Source organism: Corvus cornix, chromosome 1A (assembly GCF_000738735.6).
Source record: "Corvus cornix cornix isolate S_Up_H32 chromosome 1A, ASM73873v5, whole genome shotgun sequence".
NCBI lineage: Eukaryota > Metazoa > Chordata > Aves > Passeriformes > Corvidae > Corvus > Corvus cornix.
Window position 1 is genome coordinate 42,490,771 of NC_047057.1, and position 20,375 is coordinate 42,511,145.

Sequence of the window (20,375 nt, forward strand, 5' to 3'; positions counted from 1 at the left end):
CTAGAAATTCCCAGAGCCCTCTGAACAGAACTATTAAACTATCCAATAGCAGCTCTTCTGACCCTGACACACCCAGATAGATTTTTACCACCTCTTTCATTAACTTTTGCTTCTGAACTGTGGGAAAATGAAGCAAGGCATGGCGAAGGCCTTGACCTGATTGTGTAGCTTCATGGCAGGAAATGTGTTAGCAAAAAAGACAATTTTTCTGCTTTAAGTTTTATTTACAAATACATGGGTGGTACCTTGTCTGGAACTGATGACTGTCTTAAAAAGAAATAATTTGGAAAGGTTGACACATTTTGTCCCATGTAAGGTTCCTCAGTGCTCACCAGTAAAATCTGACAATACCAATAAACAATCAAAGATTTTATTTTCATGTTATTAAGATGTTTAATCGTAAGTACAATATTAAGTTATAAATATGCTCTATAACAGATAATAAAAGCAGCTTATCATTCACTGACTAGTCTAGAAATTCTTTTTTTCTGCTGGATTTAAAATTTCTGGTGAAATTGGTGAGGAGTGCATTCAGCACATCCTGTTAGCTGAGTCAATTGAAATTGCACCTGTTCTTGGATGCAAGTCATAACAAATGCAACCCCTATACATTGTAAAGAAAAGGACTTGTATGCACTTCTTCCAATTAACATCTGCCTTTTGGCAAGTCATTAACCTATTTTCTCACAAAGAAACGGCTTCAATTGTATTATGCATCCGAAGCGGCTTCAATTGTATTATGCATCCGAAGCGTGCAAAAGTCCCTGAGGGGGTACTCTGACTAAAACATACTGTTCCTGGAGCCAGTGTGAACATACATATTCATTAATTGTTTGGGGCAATGAGTACAGAATTTCTGATTTTTACAAGTCTTACAAGTTAAACAGGTTACATAAAGCTACATCCCTGGAAATCATCACATCCTGGCTACTGTCGCTCAGTGGAAAAAATCGAGTGATTTTATGCTGTGATATGGAATGAAAGTAATTCAGCAACACTGTAATAAGACTTCTAGGAATAAAAAAAGAATATTGTTTACCCTAAAAATAGTACAGCACATTTATTTACTTAAATAAATATAAATAAAGATTATAAGTTGATAAGTTGTATTTTTCAAATGCCTCATGCTATATGGATCTGTTCAGGACATCCTAAAATGGCAATGAGAACCTATTCTACCACCACTTTTCCAGCTAGAAGATTTATATAATAAAAATTTAAAACTACAATTTAGATTTCTCACCATGATGATGACGAAGAAAAAACTAATTATTATCTTACATGTGTAAAAGCAAGAAACAACAATCCCCCAAAGACAAGGGAATTGTTCAGATATGTTCACCTCTGGGAATCGGTTTTCCAAAACACTAAGTTTATAAAAAATATGTCAACAATAGCAAAAAGTAAATGCTGAAGTAGCATTTCTTTCAATTTGGAAGAGCATTTTTGGTTTCAAATGTCTGCATGTTGCAATGAGCTGCTGAGCTACTGCACAGCGCTTTGACACTTGAGGAATTTGAAGTTGGGTTTCTCCAGAGACAGTCTCCCAGCAACAACTATTCCTGCCACCACCTTCTCTCTCTCGACACACAAACCTTGGGGATCTACTACATGTCATTCTTTTTAATAAGTAATTGAGCCATTTTTGCAGTAGCTGCCCTGAATGTTGGAAGCAGTTGTTCTCCAACAGGGTGGCCTATTTATATTTAGTATCAGAGGGATAATTTAGCCTGAGGAAAGCTGTACTGCATCAGGTACATTGTTCAGCTTGTTCAGAATAAGTATGGGCTCTCAGTACTTCACTGCAGTCTCCAGTACAGATATAATTTTCATAATTTAAAGACCCATGCAATTATTTTTTCACATGGTGCAAAAGCACAACTAAGACTAAACAGCAGTCATTTTCCTCTAGTTTTATAATTCAAATTAGTCATTTGACAGCGTACAAACCCTAAAACAAATGCTTCTGAGAGTTTAACAACCTTGGCAGGTGCTTTTAAAGGAAGATTTTCCATTCCATAACTTTATTAGAAATTATATGGATCAAAAATAAGATAACTTGCCTACATCAATGCTCTCTTAAAAGAAACATCATATTAGATGGTTGTGGCTGTGTTTAAGGAGAGCCATCACAGCCTGAGGAAAATGCATCAATCCTGTTTTCAACCAACCTTGAGCAGACATCCTCCCAAGTGTCATCATGTTGAGTTTCAGTATCAACAGAACACCCGACAAAATGACAATTACATGTCTTAATTTGGAAATGTTATGTCGATTCACCAGATTCACAAACAGCAGAGGAATAAACTGGATTAAGTAGTAAATGCTCCAGATAATAGGTACGGAAAAGGAAGAGGGATTAGTGATAGGAGCTAAGGCAGAAGGGAAAATTTCAGCAGAGATTTTATTTAAAAATATGGAAGTAAAAGAAATATCCAAATCTTGTTGATCAATAATCCTGAAAAAACTTAGAAAAATCTGCAGATTTAAGACATATATATATATAGTCCACTAAGAGAAAACAAAAAATAAGCCAAAATTTTAATAGCTACATGGTTTTGTGTCTTCTAATGGAGACAAGAAAAGGCAAAAACCACAAGAGTATTTGCAAATTCATAAAGTGAAGTACATTTGATCTAAAAGAGAGCATTTACATAACTTTGTGTTAGATAGTAGTATTAACAATTGCATAATCAAAGGTCAGGCTGGAATACGTAAGACCATTCTTTGACAAAAAATCTGTGGCTAAGATGCTGCCTAGAAACAGTTGCATCCAAAAATTTTACAAGAGACTGCTTCTTTGCCATAAACAGTAGTACTTAAGATTGAGCTGCAAATATGGAGTACCTATTGGTAAAAATCAGAGTTAACCAAGGGAGTGAGGTGATTTCTGGCTATCTGAAGGTGGTTGCTGAGAGAGAAAATAAGTTATGCAAGAAAAATTGACTGCACATTTCTGTGGCTTGAACTGGAATCGTATCTGTACAGTGAGCTTCTGTACTTAAGCTGAACTCTGTTGATGTTAATGAGGTTCAGCCTGGGAAATGGGCTTTATCTATATACAGTCAGTTGCAGAATTGGATTAAAACACTCCCCCATTTCAAGTGTCCTATTTTTCAACATACATGTAAAGTTACAGAAATGGATAATTACCTAGTTTTGACTATGGATTTACAACACGTGTTCTGCAATTGCCATTTAAAACAATAATAGATAGACATAAAGAAAATAGATATTTTCCATTAAAGAACAAGACCTAAAATCATCTCTCTAAGAATTGCATTTTTATTAAAAATAAAATCAGAATCATCATACACTGCAAAGTCTTTCCTGACTTACGTCAGCATTCACAATGCATTACCTGATGGGGTGCATTCATAGCATGCAAAGACACAGCACATGTGGGCATTCTCATACAATAAGAATCTTTTGTATTTATGACCTAGATTTTGCATCATTTTGTGTTTGGTTCAAATATATTCCTCAGAAGTATATAGCTGATTTTTATTTTTCTAAATATAAAAAATAATTTTGATGGGGATGAGATAAGCAGAAGTGTTCAAATGCATCAGTCTTGCAGCCAAATTCACATAGATGCAATTATAGCATCAAAGTTTAAGTGACTTAATTTTTGTATTTGTAACTAGAAGTTTTCACACTACATCTTCTTACAATCATTACTAAAATGATGAGAAGATATAGAATAACTCACTACTTTTTGGTAAAATACTTGAGAATATGTAAGGGACAAAGAAAACCTCTGGCATTTTTGGTATTATGTTTTATTTAATTTAGGTGTTTAAGTAATATTGTCTTAGCACAAAGAACATTATTTTCACAATCCTTGCCCGAGTTTAAAAATCTGCATAGTGATAACCTGCATAATAACTGCTATTCATCTAAAAATACGTAGTTAGTGGCTTAGTTATATTCACAGATCTTCTTAGGTTGAAATAAGAGTCCTGGAATGCTCAATGGAAATGATTTAGAAAATACTAGTTTTGATTGGGCTACACTTCATTAAATATATAAACAGAATATCTGCTTGCTACCAATGTTTGAAACTTTTTTTTCATTTCTTCAGTTTTTATTACTTTGATTTGATGCTCCTGCTTACATCAAAATTCAGTGGAGAAACATTCCGTGTGACTTTATGAAACTTATTCATCAACATAGTTCATTTTCATATTTTATTTGTTCTGGTTTTCCTTAAGTAACATTTTTTGCTGCTCTTTTATGCATTCTTTCAATTTATCTTCAGTACAAGTCAGACGATGTTCTAGGAGTGAAATAGTCTGCATGAAGAAGAGAATAATTTCAATTGGTTTTGTATTACACAGTATTATAAAAGTGTGCAACATAGTAACATAGGAAAAGTAATTTTAACTCAACAGGAAAAAAATACTATAAGATGGCTTCTCTTTAGCTATTCCACTATTTACAACTATATTCAAAAATTATGGCCTAGTATCCATGGAGATTGTCTAAAGGTTTTCAATTGTTTTCACAGAACATTTTCGCTGAGAGAGAGAAATACATACATGAATAATGTAAATTACTCTGAAATACTATGTGAAAGTTGCATCCATATTTCAATAGAAAAAAGCCATCACTGTGACCACAAATGATGTCTTTCAAAAACCTAAAAGAAACTTTTAAGGCATTCCCAAGAAAAGGAAGTGAGAAAAAAAAATACACTCTTATAAGGCATTCATTATCTACGAGATTATCTTCATCAGAAAAAGTAGTTTTTTGGACCCAGGCTGGCAGTTTCTTTTTCATCCAACTTACTACACAAATAATTTTCAACTCACGGCTTGATTCCATACTTCCCAAAACCTTTTTCTTCCAACGTACATATTGCAAAAGAACACAGAAAAAAACCCTGAGTCGCTCCATTTTGATGTGATTTAATGTTAATATATTACAGACTAGAAAGCAGTATCTTAAAACATAAGATAAATCTGGATTACTACGAAGAAGTATTGAGCATTTGCAAACAAATGACTCAGAGTCACTGACTATTTGTGCAGTTTCACTGACACTAGGACTTACTCCATGGCTTAGATTCCTACCTAAGCCAACACCTCGCACACTAAGTTGGAAAACGGATTTAACAGCACATTGCCAATTTACTTTGTTCATCCCCTGCTAGTGCATGATTGTTCCAGCTGGAATCCAACAGTGCCTGCTAAACAACTGGCTTCTGACAAAACTACCCTAGATCTCACTACTGAAAACAGTGATTCTCTTCACCCAGAGTTAAAAATACAGCAACATCCTTTATGATTATTTATCAGGAAGCTTTCACTTTAGCAAACACAATACATGCAATCAATACTTTCTGAAAGGAAAACACCAAAATAGTCACTTGACAACTATTCAAAAGAACTGCATAGTCTTTAATGTTCTGATTTACGAACATGACTCTGAGGTATTGTTGCCCTTTGACAGTACTGTCATTTTGCAATGCAAGTGTCATCTGTTATTGCATACTTACTAGAGTTAACATATCCAGCTGCCCCACAATGTGGTCCAAAGCACTGTCCACGGCGGAGGAGATGTCTCTGTGCTTCTCCCCACTACGCACAGCTGACCCGCTCTCGTTCTCTGCCTTCCTTTTTGAACGTCTTGCAGAGGGAAAAGCAGAGGGACTCTGCAGCTCTTCACTTTTGCTACTAACCTTGAACACAGAAACACCATTTGAAGATTCAGCTGCCTTTGTCTTCCTTTAAGTGGAACCATACCATAAGATAGGTAGAAAATTCAGGCTTCCAATTAAAAAAAAATCTATTTACACATATATGTATACACACAAGGACCTTCAGATTTGGTTTTTGTACCAGATCCAATTCATAACACTTCAATAACACTTCAACACTTAGGTTCTGACCTAAGAGAGAATTCCAGCTGTGATGGATGAGGCAATAAGGGAAATCTCAGCAGTCTTTAGGTATATGTTTCAAGTACATAAGATTGAGGAGCTATGTGCTGTACCACTAGGGATTGAATTAAAGCTTGAATAAATACTATTAATGAGGGGCATTTTCTTCAAAAAGATAGCTCTGGTTGACAAAGACATTCACCCAGAGTAGTCGTATGGATGAAAAATCCGTATGTGACTAGATGGATCACAAGGGCTCCTTCCAACTTCATAGTATGGAACCTTTGTTTAGTATTAATTAACCTCTTATTTCAGCATTAAAAAAAAAGTGGTTTTTAGTTGTTTGTTCAGTGATAGTACTTTCTGAGAAACTGATTCCTTCAGAAAATGGGAGAAGGAAACAATAGAAAGGACCCACACAATGCAAAGTTGAGAGAAATAACTTTGATATATAAACATTGCTCCAGGCTAAGTGAGAGAGCACGATCTTCCCCATCAATTTGGTTTTGTCTGTGTCTTGAAGTTCTTAAGAGTATTTTTGAGTCATGAAAGGTTAAATCATCACTAATTCATTAGCAAGTCCTTCACAACAACTTTATCTGATTGATTAATGACTTATTGAGATTTCTTTGAAAACTTCTTATATCTTCACACAATTTTAGATGAAAACTTCTTACATCTTCAGACAATTTTAGTTTATTTTTACACTAAAATAAATTGTGGTAGTTAAGTTTTACTATTTCTAATTACATTTGATAGATCTACATTGACAAAATAAACCTTTTAAACTGTTACAATTAAACTGTTTCTCTGGAATTTATTGACAGCCTGTGAAAATATCCATTAGCTATGCAAAGGGGTGATATTTTAATCTCACTTGATGTATTTAAAATACACAATATTTACAGTGTACCCAAAATATATTTATGTTGTAAGGCTGAAGAGATTTTCAAAAGAGAGTCTTAAAATTATTGTCAAACATTAAAAAAAAAAATCTCCTAAGTCTCTAAAATAATCTTATAGAATGTAAATTGCTAGGCAGAATTATTGGCAGACTTTCACAAGATTACCCAGGCATGCTGATGAGCTTCTGTCAAGAATGATTTACATGCAGTTGACCCTGCCTTTGAATCAAGTAGGATCAGAGACTGATGGATGAACTACTGCCACTACGATAATGTAACTATTTCAAATTGAAGTAATACTAAATCATATCAATATTATTGTGAACTTATACTGCTGATTATCCACAATAACATTCCTGTGTCTTTGGTGCCATCCTGCACAGTCCCGTGTGGTGGGAAATGGCTGAAAGCAGAGACTGTGGTGAGGTAAGAGAGCAAAGAAGAAAGTATTACCATCCTGTCTCAGTTAGAAGTTCCATTGTGCAGTTACATTCTGTAAGGACAGGTCTCAAGCCCTCAAGCAAGAACCCATGAAGTGCAGAGCATGAGGCTGATAGAGACAGGGGCAGATACCCAGGGGCATGTACTTCAGACCTTAACTGACAATGTTAGAAAACTAGAGGGAACCCATCTCAAGGTTTGATAGTACCATGGTACTTGCTGATATCACTTTCACTGATATCTTTATGAAAAAAGAAACAGACAAATTCACAGCAAGATACTTCCAGTTTCCTTTCAGCCCTCCTTTCTGTGCCTAAGTAACTGACTTAGGAACTAGTCATGCCAAATAATAAATGGCCAATGCAACTAATACTGAAATCTATCATGGATGCATATTGATACCAGGGTGTGGCAAAAATAAAACTGTACTAGACATCAAACTAGGGATTTCAAACATTAAGCATACAAAGCTGTTCTACAGAAAGACAGGGGGTCATAACATTTGCACTGGACTAAGAGAACTGGCCTTCTTAGTTCAAGTCTACTTAAACTCCTGACTCTGAGCAATGCTTTGTCAGCCAGGCTGCTGCCTCTTAAATGCACAAAACTGTGGAAGAAGGGGTACTCTCTCCAGCCATGCTGTTCAAGTTATGTCACTGGCCAACAGAAAGCTTTAATTCAGTGGTTAGAATACTCAGCCAGGAGCAGGTAAGTCTTGTTCCCATGAGAGGCTTTATATTTTATATATAAGGGAATAAAATTAATAAAAACCCCAAAAGAGAAAGGATATGAACCCAGAACTTTCCCACTCCTAACTAGATGGTTTAATTATATCTCTCTCTCCAATACCATTAATTCAATTTTCTTCTCAATATGAAAATTTTTGTTATGTCAACTTCAAATTATTCCAAAGACTTGTATACTCTGAAGGAGTAACTTGCTAGCACAAAATGAAATAGAATACAAATAGCTTGATTTTTGGACAAGATAGGCAGAAAATAAATTTCTCATTTAATTTTACTTTGCTTTAGATCCTTGCTTTAAAGTTTTAGAAGTCTTCAAAACAAAGCATTTCAAGTATCTTGGAATATTCTGGCTCTCAAAGTATCCTATGTACTTTTAGATGAACATGAAGTATATTATAGGATTGTTGCATCTTAAGACTGTCCATATCTTTCCTTTACAAAAATTTTGTAATATGAGATACTGTTAATTCAACCCTAGAAGAACTCATATTCACTGTGTTATTTCCAAATTATGAAGATATATCTGAGGTTCTTGGGAAACAGTAATAATGGAAGGCTTTGACATGTTTACTAAATCACGAGATGAATCTCAAATGCTGATTAACAAGGAGAAGAGTAAGTTCAATTTGGCATTCAAATGCTAAAGACAAAATATTGCCATACTTTAAAGAATTCCTGTCTTACAACGAAGAACACTCTCATATTTAATTACGATGCGAGAGTCTGTTAGAATAGACTTCTTAGTGGTATTTCTAGAAAAACAGAAAGATAGGGAGCTTACAAAAACCTTGCTTTTGTCTGTAAATCTTGACTGTTTGCCCAGAAGATTTTAAACCTCAACCAGGATTAGCTAAATTTGACAGAGACACAAAGAACTCACTGATTAAGTTGTAACAAATTTTAGGACAATCAGAGGCCTGGTAGATGGAACATGGTGCAGGCAAACCAGGTAGAACTCAAGCATTATATATTCTGCATGGCAACAGTAAACCTGCCCAGTTATCACATGCCTTACAAAACACAGGCAATTGATAAAGGAAGTTAAAAGGGTCAGAGAAAATCACTTGGTGCCGGGATAATTTTAAATCTTACATAATTATATTTTGTAGACACCTGTAAGTGTTCTCTGAAAATTATAGCATCCATTGATGATTTTAATCAAACCTGAGGAAGAGGTAGGGTTCTCAGAAGTAATTCAGTAATTCAGTTCCTGAAAGCTTCAGGAAACCATTTGCCAGAATTTCCCACCTCAGGTTAACACAGCTCTGCAAATTCACACTCCTTAACTCTGAAGGAAATAAGAAAGTGTGAATAAGACCCAGTCTGGAATCCATGTCTTCCCAGACACCAACAACAACAGGCTCGCTGTAAAATAAACTTAGTATTGTTTGCCTAATGTTCACAAAGCTACTTGTACTAATGTTCTGGGAAGTACATTCATTTTCTTGCCTTTGAATGATAAAAGCAACTCATTAGCACAGCCAAAACAGATGTAATTGTAAACTCAAACTGATACTCTCTGCTTAAAGGCATTCTGTTTTGCAAGTTCAGTGTCCCAAGGAAAATCTATTAATAAAAAATAGATTTAATATTCAATGATACTTAAAAATTGCTGTCTGTGTCTTGAACTATTATGATTTAAAATTAATTTAAATGAATGGAGCAAGAGAGGAAAACAATCTGAGGTTATTAGACACTGCCAAGTTCTAAGAACAGTTCTACTCTGAGGGTGGTGTTTCTCAGTTTCTTTTCAAACAAGATGACTGCACTTCAGACTGAAAATTAAGTACAAATTTCAGTTTAAGCTCCCACAAAGTGATTACAAATTTTGCTCTTAAACCCAACCTAAAGAGATTCTTTCAACCCAAGGAAGAAACCTGTCAATTCAGTAAAGAGCGCAAATGCTGAGCTACTAAAAATCTCACACTTCTTTCCTACAGTAAAAGTGATCCAAAGTTCAATATATCAGACAAACAGGTCATGAAAAAATCTTTTGTATCTCAGCAAACTGCCACCAGCATTGCAAGTCATAGTAGTGGAAAAGTCTTCTTGTAATTTACAGGGTGTTAAGCAGGAAATTGAGATTTTTCTGTTGTATATTTAAAGACTTAGGAGCACAATGCAACAAGAAAGCACTTGCAGAAGTAAGGCAAAGACCTTGATGTTTGTCAAAACTCAAACACAGATTAGCAAATAATTGAACTTTCAAAATTTGTAAGAGAGAAATGAAACAATACCATTTCAAATTTTTAACTTATCTAACTTGTATCCAAAATGATTATTTTTATCATATTCGTGAAATTTGTAGAGATTTTTTTAAACAGTGTCAGACATCAAGTATGTTGCTGTATCTCTAAGGTTACCTGCTTTACATTTTAACCTTTCCTAATATTTAACTTTACAATCTCCTCCAGCTCAGCAAAGGGTCCAAAACTGCTGAAATCTAACACAACACTCAATTGCCAAAACCATGCTGTAAAGCAGTGACATGAGTCTTAATAGATTTCCTTTACTTTTAGATACTAATCAGTTCATGTACAACACTCTCATTCAGCATAATATATTACTTTTAAAAAAAGTTCTTTTTAAAGAAAGTCTTTCTACTTACAGTCTATTTCACATGAAGTGTTTCAAGAATTAGATGTTACCTTTCCTTCAAATTAGCCCCTTTGTAAAGTACTTGAAATACTACCAATTCGTAAACAACAATTATATATGTCACCAGCAATGTAGTAAAAATGTCTCATAATTCAAAAAAACCAAACTATTCTGACAGTCATCAGAGCTACATCTTATTTTGAGAGAATAAATTTTAATAAGGCAATCAATTTTAAATTGTTACTTCTGAGCAAAGCAAAGAAGAAAATTAAAATGTGTACAGCGTTTCCATTCACAGCCCATTAGTAATAACATGAACGCACATTTGGGCAACTTCATGCAAGTTACAAGTAAGGAGGAGAAGGAACAGATTTAATTAATCAATAGGAAGTTATTACGATGACATTACCAGCAGATGTTGAGCAGAAAATTAAATTTAGCTTATAAAATGATGTCACAAACAGCAAACCATAATTGCTCATCTTTGTTTGCCGTCAAGCAAAATAGCCAAAACTCTGTGGGTGGTACTTGATCAATTTGTGAAAAATCCTTACACATAACCTTATCACCTCTGCCTGTTCCCAAATGTTTTCCCATGAAACATTCACAGAGCAGATATAAACAAGCACTGCAGCCCAGGCTCCCTTTGCTTCATGATGGTTAAGAATAGAATCTGAGTAAAATGCATCCATATATAAGGATGCCTGAGCAGATTTTTTTATAGAAATAAAAAATTCCCTCAAGGGAAAAAAAAAAAGAAAAAAAGAAAAAATACAAGTCTCTGTCACTCAATTGGATATCAACAGTCTTCAATCTTCTATGAGCTCCAAATTCAGAAACTACAGACCACAGTTTCTAAAAGCATATCTTAGAGATTTCATAATTAAGATGGGCTTATAAAAAAGTGACATTGGTAAGCTTCCTAATGAATCACAAAAATTGGCATGGTCGGCTTTTTAAAAATAATCCTTTAAATTTTGAACACATGGTACATTTGCCTACTAATAGTAAAATATTTCTGATACTGTGATTAAAACAACTACATATAATTAGTCATAAGTAAGGCATTAATCTCAAACAGACCAAAGAGCAAAGGAATAACAGAGTAGTCTCCCACCTTACCAGACACTGAATTCCTGTGTCTTTTGGTTATTTGAAATCATGGGAATTTCTTGGGAGTACTATCATTATCACTGTTTTTTTCCTCCTCTTGTGAACCTACCCTCAAATAAAAATGGTTCACTGTGGAAATGCTAAATTTAGCCATTCAAGAGTTGTTTTTTCTCAGGTTTTTTTTTTTGGGTTGGGTTGGGGTTTTTTGTAGGCCATAATTATTCACAGATTGCTTCTTCTGCTTTGAAATTATTTTTTTCAGTCAATGAGTGATACACATAAAACAGCTCTCTGATACATTAGGCTAACACTGAGTATGTTAAATGACATTCTGTTTTATCAGTTCCACTAAAGGAAACTTCCCTGCAGTTTCAGCTGATTACAGCACTCTTCATTTCCTCTCCTCTTGCACACACATGAATCAGCACAGCAACAACTTGCCATGTGCCAACTGTGGCTTTCTGCTCCGTGTTATCCAGAATCATTCATTTGCAAACTTCAATGATGTTTTGCATTCAAGCAGTAAAAGTCAGATAAACTATGTGGCACATCCAGAACAAAGTTCTACTAAGCATTTCTAGCTCAGGCGGTCCGCTTTCAGAACTTGTAACACAGAATGTCACACTTCAATCAAAGTCGTTCATGTCATCTTACACATCAGAGTGTTCTCCAGCTCTTAAAAAGATGCCCAAGCTAAAATAAAAAATTTAAAGCCCTTAACAGAAGTGCATCCCATCCAGTCTGACACGGAAACACCTTGAAGCACCACTGAAGGTAGCACACCCTCCAGTTTAGAGCCTGATCACGAGCAGTGGCACCAGGTTACAAACTCACAGCCAATATAAGAGGCCAGACTATCAGACTGTATTCTTTCTCAAAACAGGCATTTTCACCTAAGATGGAAGAGCATAACACTTTAAGTCTCGAAAATAGAAAATTCAGCCTGAAGCTAACTGAGTTTATAGAGGCCAGAAGGCCAGTACAAAACAAGGAAAACTAGTAGCTTAATTTGGTGGGGTTTTTTATTTTATTATCTGTACAAAATTAACTGAAATCCTGATGCACTTACAGCTATGGTCTGATTAATCTGATTTATTTATTTCTATAAGGATGACGGCTATATTGAATTTGGCATTTCTGTGATGGCATGAAATAATAAACTCTCCTGTCCACAGGCACATCTAAAGATATCCTGATAGTTCTGTGCAAAGAAATTATATCATACTTTACAAACGTTCTTTCACACACATAATGAGAAACTAACTACATGGTTTTCTTATGTCATCTTTTTCCCAGAGTGCTGCTTCTGGTTTGAGAAAACACTGTAAAACAGAGTATATGCAATGCACTGAGTATTTTACATATACAGAATCTAATATAGAACAAAAATATTTTCTCCATATTCCATCCATGTCAAGAAAGCATGCAAGAAGAATGTAAAGTAAGCCTTGTTTTCTCCAAGAAACATTAAAAAATTGTTTCTATTTCCCTAATAAAAACTCACAGAAGTCCACAAATATTTGGGTGCATCCAGTTAGAAATAAATAATATTCCTGAAATACTTTTTTCTAAACTCTCAGATCATCAGTAATAAACTTCACTTAAAACCAGGTGATTTTTTCTTTCTAATTTGCTCATTGATGTTAGTTTCTAACATTAATAGTACCCTGCACAGAGCCTGCATCAGTTTAAACTTTTAGAAAAAACTAAGGATTTCCCTCCAAAAAACAAGCAATACTGCTGAAAAGTTAGGAATTGGTAATTAAAAAAAAAAATAATCAAAAAAAACCAAAACCAAAAACAAAACAAAAAAAAAACCCAAAACAACAAACAAAGAAACAAAAGCCCCCAACCAAACAACCAAATAAAAAAACCCCAGAGCATGTCATGAACATACAACACAAACCAAGCAGAAATCATTGGAGGTTCAATTTCCAAAGGTGAGAATCCCCAGTCAGGAAGTCAATTCTAAAATAACAGTTCAGGAAGACTATATTCAAACACTTTCATAAGTTATAAAAATACTTGCACACTTCCACAGGCACTAAAATATAAAAATGTACCCTGTGGAAAAAAGGCAAAGAAAGGTAATCAATTACCTCCAATATCTCTTCAGCAAGAAGTTCTGCAATGCTAAGGAGAGATAACATGACACTGTAGAAGCATTTTCTACCATCTACAGTTATGAAATAAGGTAGCCAAGTTTAATTTAGGCAAATTACTTTGGACCATTTTATATACTTTGCATACCCAAGAGAACATCTTATGGCTGAAATAAAAAGTTTCCATGATAGCTTCTTTTTACCTACATAGAGTCCTAATAAAAATTATATTGCAGACACTGCTTGAACTTCTTATCCATTCCAGGGCAGGGAAAAGCTAAAGAGGGCAGGAGGAATACTTGTAACAGAAACTGGAAACATAATGAAACACTTACTTGAATGAAGTAATGAAAATTAATAACCCTATGTGGACAAGGCCTCCTTTCTACCACCATAAATAAAATATTCTGCTATTTTTGATATTACAAATGTTAATGAATAAAAACAAAAGTATAAAAGCCCTAGGACTTTCCTAGCATGTGGGCAAACTCCCTGTACTCCAAGTAGCAGATTGTGGGGGTCTGTCCCCTATAATATGCAAAGCCCAAAAACTGTGTATATTAGGAAAATAATTGAAAAACAGTAAATAAAGGGTTTACCGTTTTGAATAAATAAATTCCACTGGTCTCCGTGCATTATTTTATTCATATATCCATCCAGGTTTATACTAATTCATTAAATGCTTGTGCAATTCTTCTGCATCCATTCCATATTTAATTATGCTTGCTGTTACCTTGTTAGCACTTGTGGTGTGTTTGGAACTTTCTGTTTGTTTTTAACAGCCACACTTAAAACACTGATTAACATTAGTATTCTCTATGCATTCAAAACATATGACAACTATATATATATATATACACATACACACACACTAAGTCATTGTTTAACTTCTCTTCCTATTGCTCTAGCATACAAAATGTGTCTTGGAGTTATATTTGTATTAGTAACATCCCAATCAAAACCATCACAATCTAAAACAACATTCAATATCAATTGTCTTTATATAGGTCTATGTAACTCAATATATTCATTATGAATGCTTTACCAAAGTCCTGACCAAAAACCAAATTAATCTACATTGCTAATGGCTTCTTTCTGGTGTTAAGGAGCATTCTTCAACATGACTACTCACACTGGCAGACCAAACCAGGAGCAGCAGTATGTTCCACACACAGGACTGGAAGCCATGGGAACATGTACAACTTGGAGCTGAAGCACACAAGTAGAACTTGCTTGTGCCACTGTATTTCAATAAACTGCCACATGTCTGTTGTTGAAATCTGGTCCTCTTGTAAGACCAGGACAAAGAAAAACAAGAAACTTTTATTCTATTCCTGCTTGCCATTTCTTTGGCATTGAGGTCTGATGCTTTACTGAGCAACAGGACAGAAATTTTGTCCATGAACACCATGCATTTCAAATTAAAGTTCACTTGCTTTGTAATGAAGACTAAGTTGCAGTCTCCCTACATCTTTTCTGGTTTTAGGAAAAACTCCCCTATTCATGTTAATACTATAATCTTTTAAAACTTTTAAAAGCAGGATCACTTCGGTGATAATTTTTATTATCACCAGCAGCACCGTGGTGATAGCAAGAATCTTATGAAACTGTGTGTCCATGCAAGGTACAAGAGGATGCATCATTTCTCACACTCTAATAAAAACACAGCATCACTGGCACTCCCAGTCATCTATGTCCCTGCAACTTAAGTAATTTATAATTATAAGGGACAACATTAACATAAGTATTTTGTAGACATCAATCAAACGCTAAGTGCATAACACTTACATGTAAGACACTCCTGCTAAGAACAACAGCTCAGATTTTAAATGCGCTTGCACTTCCTTATACTCATGGCCACATGACACTTTCTTTGAAAGCAGAGCATGTTTCTCTACATAGCTTGGTTGTATGGGTTAGAATTGGACAATGGATATTACTGAATTGAAAGAAAGATATATAAAGATATAAAAATAAATATTCACTAAATTAGCATTAATGGAATACTGCATTAAATACTATCCACTTGAGTACAGATAAGAAATATAAATACAACTATGCTAAAAGGTATGTAAAATAGAATTCCACCCCCTTTATTAATTCCATTTGATTTAGGCTGACTCTGCTCTTGTAACGGCACAGAAGAGTTAAACACCAGACAATCAATTGTACAGTATCATTGTGACAGGCAGTGGCCTAGTCAAGACATGGAGATGCCACATTCAGTGGGACATGGAAGAATGTACATCCTGACTGCGTGCTGCACTCCATACTTGATGTTAAAATGACAATAAAACAAAAGCAGTTGGCACTATAATCCCAGATCAACAGCTGGCATTCCAGTCCTAAATGTCAAATTCCTGTTGGGGATTTAGAGCCTTCACAGACAAAATATACTGCTGCTTTTTACAACTATAAAAGGCAGAATAATACAAATGACCATAAACGAGGAGTGATGAAACACAGCTGACTGGGGTAGTTGACGGTCTCAGCAAAAGCTCTATAGCCCTTAGAATTAGCACCAATAAAAAGGACATTTTAGCCCTAAGGAAGCAATACTGAGGCTATCATTTCTGTCTGCTTGTCCCCACTTCACCTCACCTCACTTACAGGTTTTGAACTTGTTGCAGATGTAAGAAAGTATGGTGGAGGAAGAGATACCCTAGAGGGAGCTGATTTCATATAAGCTCCCTGAGACTAGACTGCCAGCTAACAGAGAGAAATCAGTAAGTAATCCCATGGGGAAAAAGGCTCTGGCATAAGTTTACACACTATTGGAGCCCAGAGACTGCATGAAAGAAACAGAACTTAGAATTACTTCAAGGAAAGAGAACAGTTTCAAATAAAACCTTATAGTTATCTGTGAAACACAGATTTATAGGAAGCAAGGAAACGTAATTTCTATAACTCAAGGATTATTTGTACAAGTATCAGAAACAAAAGAAGTCCCAGCAACAGCATACTTATTAGCTAGAGATATTAAAGCATTATGCATATTTTTTAATGTGTTTAATGAGGTATCTTTATCTTCTGTTTCAGAAGATAATAAATGCTGTAATTGTATTTCTGGCAAAATACTTTCTATTCCAACCACAGCAAAAACAACTATTGGCTTTGAAATAACTTAACAAGTCAGGTAATTATACTGATTTTCAATATATCCTGCAATAATGGAGAAAATACCAGGGGAGTGGGGAAGCTGAAATTCCATCAGTAATCAGAAAGGGTAAACAGGATAATTGTGTGGTCATAGGTCACAGACAGCTTGAGAACTGTGTCAGGGAAAAAGTCAAAAAATCAACTAAAAAGCTGACTTAGGACATATAGAGCAAATATTTAATGCCTAATGTCAATACAGTTTGAGGGGACAAAAAAGAAATGGTCTTTCAAACTGAAGACCTCTCTAATGAAATATTTAGTCAAACTGTTACTGATAAATGCATCTTTGTTTAAAAATCCATAATATGCATGCTACAATTTTATTAATGCATTTTAGGTTGTAATGCAGCATGAACTCAATAATCTAGCTAGTGTTTCTTCAAAAACAGCTAAATCAGAAAGACACTACATAATTATGCTGGTTTTAGTGATTCCACTGAAATCTGCTCTTGTTTGAGTCCCATACAAAACGTACCAGCAATCTGGAAAATCAAGTTTACAGGTGACAAAAAAGGCATCCTGTAAACTATTAAAACAGTCAGGGTTACTTAGCATTCTGACTTCATTCAGCTGTCAAAATGCAACTTTATGTACACATGCAAGACATCAGAGAAGAATACACTACAGAAAGCAGAGGTGTTGAAAAGATCTACAATGTCACATAACTGGATAAAATGATAAAATTTTATGATAAGGTTACTGAGTGAAGACTTACAGTATCTTACTTGCAACTAACTGAAAATACTAAGCAAATAGTATTGTACTATTTCACTACACTGGCAAAAATTGGAAGTATGGACACTGAATTCCTTTCCCAAGAGATATAAGTAAGGAGGAAACATCTTGGAAGAGTAATCTTTTCAGCAAGGAACACTTGATACTGGTTAACCTGAGAATAGGTTAAGGATAAAGCAATTCTTTTAAATCTCTGTTGCAAGTAAGGAGTCTTCCTTTACAATAAAAATACTGCAATATTAAACTGAGTTGCACTGCAATGCCTTCACTTCGGGTATCTGACATGCAGAGTGGAACTCACACCTTGGTGTACAGGAAATATCCATGCAATTAGAACATGCCACAGGACAGCATCTCTCCCCTCTCCACCTCCCTCATTCAACCAACCCAAATTGTTACAACCAGAGTACCATATGTCAGGGGATACAGAGAAAAAAAGAACAAACCCAACCAACCAACTTTTCAAAGCAGCAATGCCACGTATCTCCACTGATGGTGTCACTCACAGAGCTACTCCTTTTTTTTCTTTTTTTCCCCCCCAAATAGATTTTATTGCAAAATGCAACAGAATCCAGTGTTCCTCTTCCAGAGCACCCTAATAACTAACCATGGAATGTTTCTCACTTGCTTTCCTCTGATGTCATATACTCTCAGCTTTTACTTTACAATGCTTCAAATTCAAGCAAAAAGGACAGAGCTGCCTCCATTCAGTCTTTTACCTGCCATTGCAGACAGAAGAAATTTGAATCCTCTTAGGTTGAAAAAAAACCAAACCTGAATCCAACATATGTACTGCCTGAACAAAAGGAAACCATTACTATCACCTCCTTTCCCCCTAGTTTTTTCCATTGCAACTTAAGAAAGATGTTCAGCTGTGGCACGCATGTAACACACCTGTATGTATTATAACACAATCACATTGGATACATGGCTCCATAGACATCCGTCAATTCAGTTAAGCTACAGACAGCTCTGATCTACTCCTTCATCTCTAAATAATTTTTTCTCATTATTTCCCTTGTGCTCGTATTAGTGTTAGGAGAGCTGAACATGTCAGGTAATTGACTTGGATGGAATTAACCAGATAAAAACAGTTGTTAAGTTACAATGACTGTGAAATCATTCTTTAGAATTGTTCTATCTAATTTCTGACCCCCAAACTGTTTTGGTGGGAGATACAAGCCAAGATGTTTTTCTACATCAAACACCTATCTGCTGAAGGAAAATTTTTCACTCTAGCTGCTGAATTTCATTTGAAAAATCTCATTTTTTCACTCTTGTTTTAAGCAACCTATGTAATTTTTGGACGTGAGTCAGTGTTTCCACCATCACACATTAAGCAAGTAACTACATCTCTTACTGCAAACTACACAGTACTGCAGCACAGCTTCAAGGAGAGATGAGTTGTATTGGAACAGCTGATATATATGGGAAACACTCAAACAAGCCTTTAGGCAGAAAGTATCCTCTGGGCTTAGATACCACTCTAATCTAAGCGATAAATAGAATTTGCTAGCACTTGTTTAAGCACTGTCATTCAGGAAAAAAAAAGAAAATATTGAAGCAGTATTCCAGTGTTTGCTTTTATAACAAACTTGCATTAACAATTTTGATTAACATCTGGGTTTTATATATAAATAAATTTCATTTTATAGTCAAGTTTCTACCACAAAGTTGCAAGCATGCTGTGCTTAACTTATACTCCAGTTGTATTTAAGAATAAAGGGTAATTCAAGGGCAGTATTTTAGCTATACAATCTTATTTTCTGGCATACTTGATCTGTAGCTCAGCTTTATTATGCAACTTAAGATAAACAAAAATAAATCTTGCAACCTTCTCTAAGAGACATGGATTATGAGCTAAACTAAGCATTCCCTTTGCTTCTTAGTCCCATAAAATGTGCCATCTCAGAATTATTGAAGTCCTGTGAGTACTAAGAAGTTGGAAACTTTATTTGTACTACTGCATAAAAAAAGTTAAACCAGGTGCTTACAGGGTAACAGAGCCACTGAATGATAATTTCATTAACTTCCATTAAGCTAAATGACTCACAAATGGCATTTAGATCAGTAGTAAATCATCATCTAGGTCAGCAGGAAGCTCATTACAGACTGACAATCCAAGTGACAGAAACACTTTTCTACAAGTGCTATAGTAGCAATTTCCTGTGTGAAAGGCTTGCTGCTGTTCCTGCATTCCTCGGGGGACACTTCTTCTCAGAGGATGTTACTCTTCCCCAGGAAGAGGAAGGAACCAGTTGTTACTGGATGTGTGGGCTGATAGCTGTCGGGCATTTTCTGCATGCTGCAGAATCAGCTGTGAGAACTGTGAACACAACTTGAATTTCCAGTCAAAGCAGAGGAAAACACTGCTTGAGCAGACAAGGTCAGAGCGTACATGTACAGTATCTCAGGAAATGGAGAGAGAAATAATACCTGGAACTTCCATCCCTCTAGTTCCCAGAAATGTGCTGATGTGCTAAAGGAACAATATACAGACACAGATCAACTTGAAAAGCATTCCTGAAACACAGCTACCCTGAGTAAGACCCTACACAAAGAAAAACTTTGCCAGTTTTAAAAGGCCCGTTATCTTACAAAATGCTTGTGTATGCATGCATGTGTACAATTTTTTCCTGTTAGGTCCCTCTTCTAGGCTTCCTGTTCTACAGGAACTCAAGCTCCCTTCGTA

General features: G+C 35.2%; 1 protein-coding gene across 4 annotated transcripts in view; it reads right to left on the reverse strand.

Moving 5' to 3' along the window:
- Positions 1-354: 354 nt before the first annotated feature.
- POC1B (POC1 centriolar protein B) overlaps positions 355-20,375 on the reverse strand; it is a 52,258-nt gene continuing 32,237 nt past the window's right edge. For 3 of the 4 annotated variants that reach the window (XM_039571056.1, XM_039571054.1, XM_039571055.1), the window contains 2 exons: positions 5,501-5,683; positions 355-4,295 (listed from right to left, as the gene is read on the reverse strand). In XM_039571056.1, the coding sequence (XP_039426990.1) occupies positions 4,191-4,295; positions 5,501-5,683 (288 nt within the window). In that variant the 3' untranslated portion in view covers positions 355-4,190. Of the gene's footprint in view, positions 4,296-5,500; positions 5,684-20,375 lie in introns of those variants that run through there. The other variant, XR_005604489.1, reaches the window with a different exon arrangement.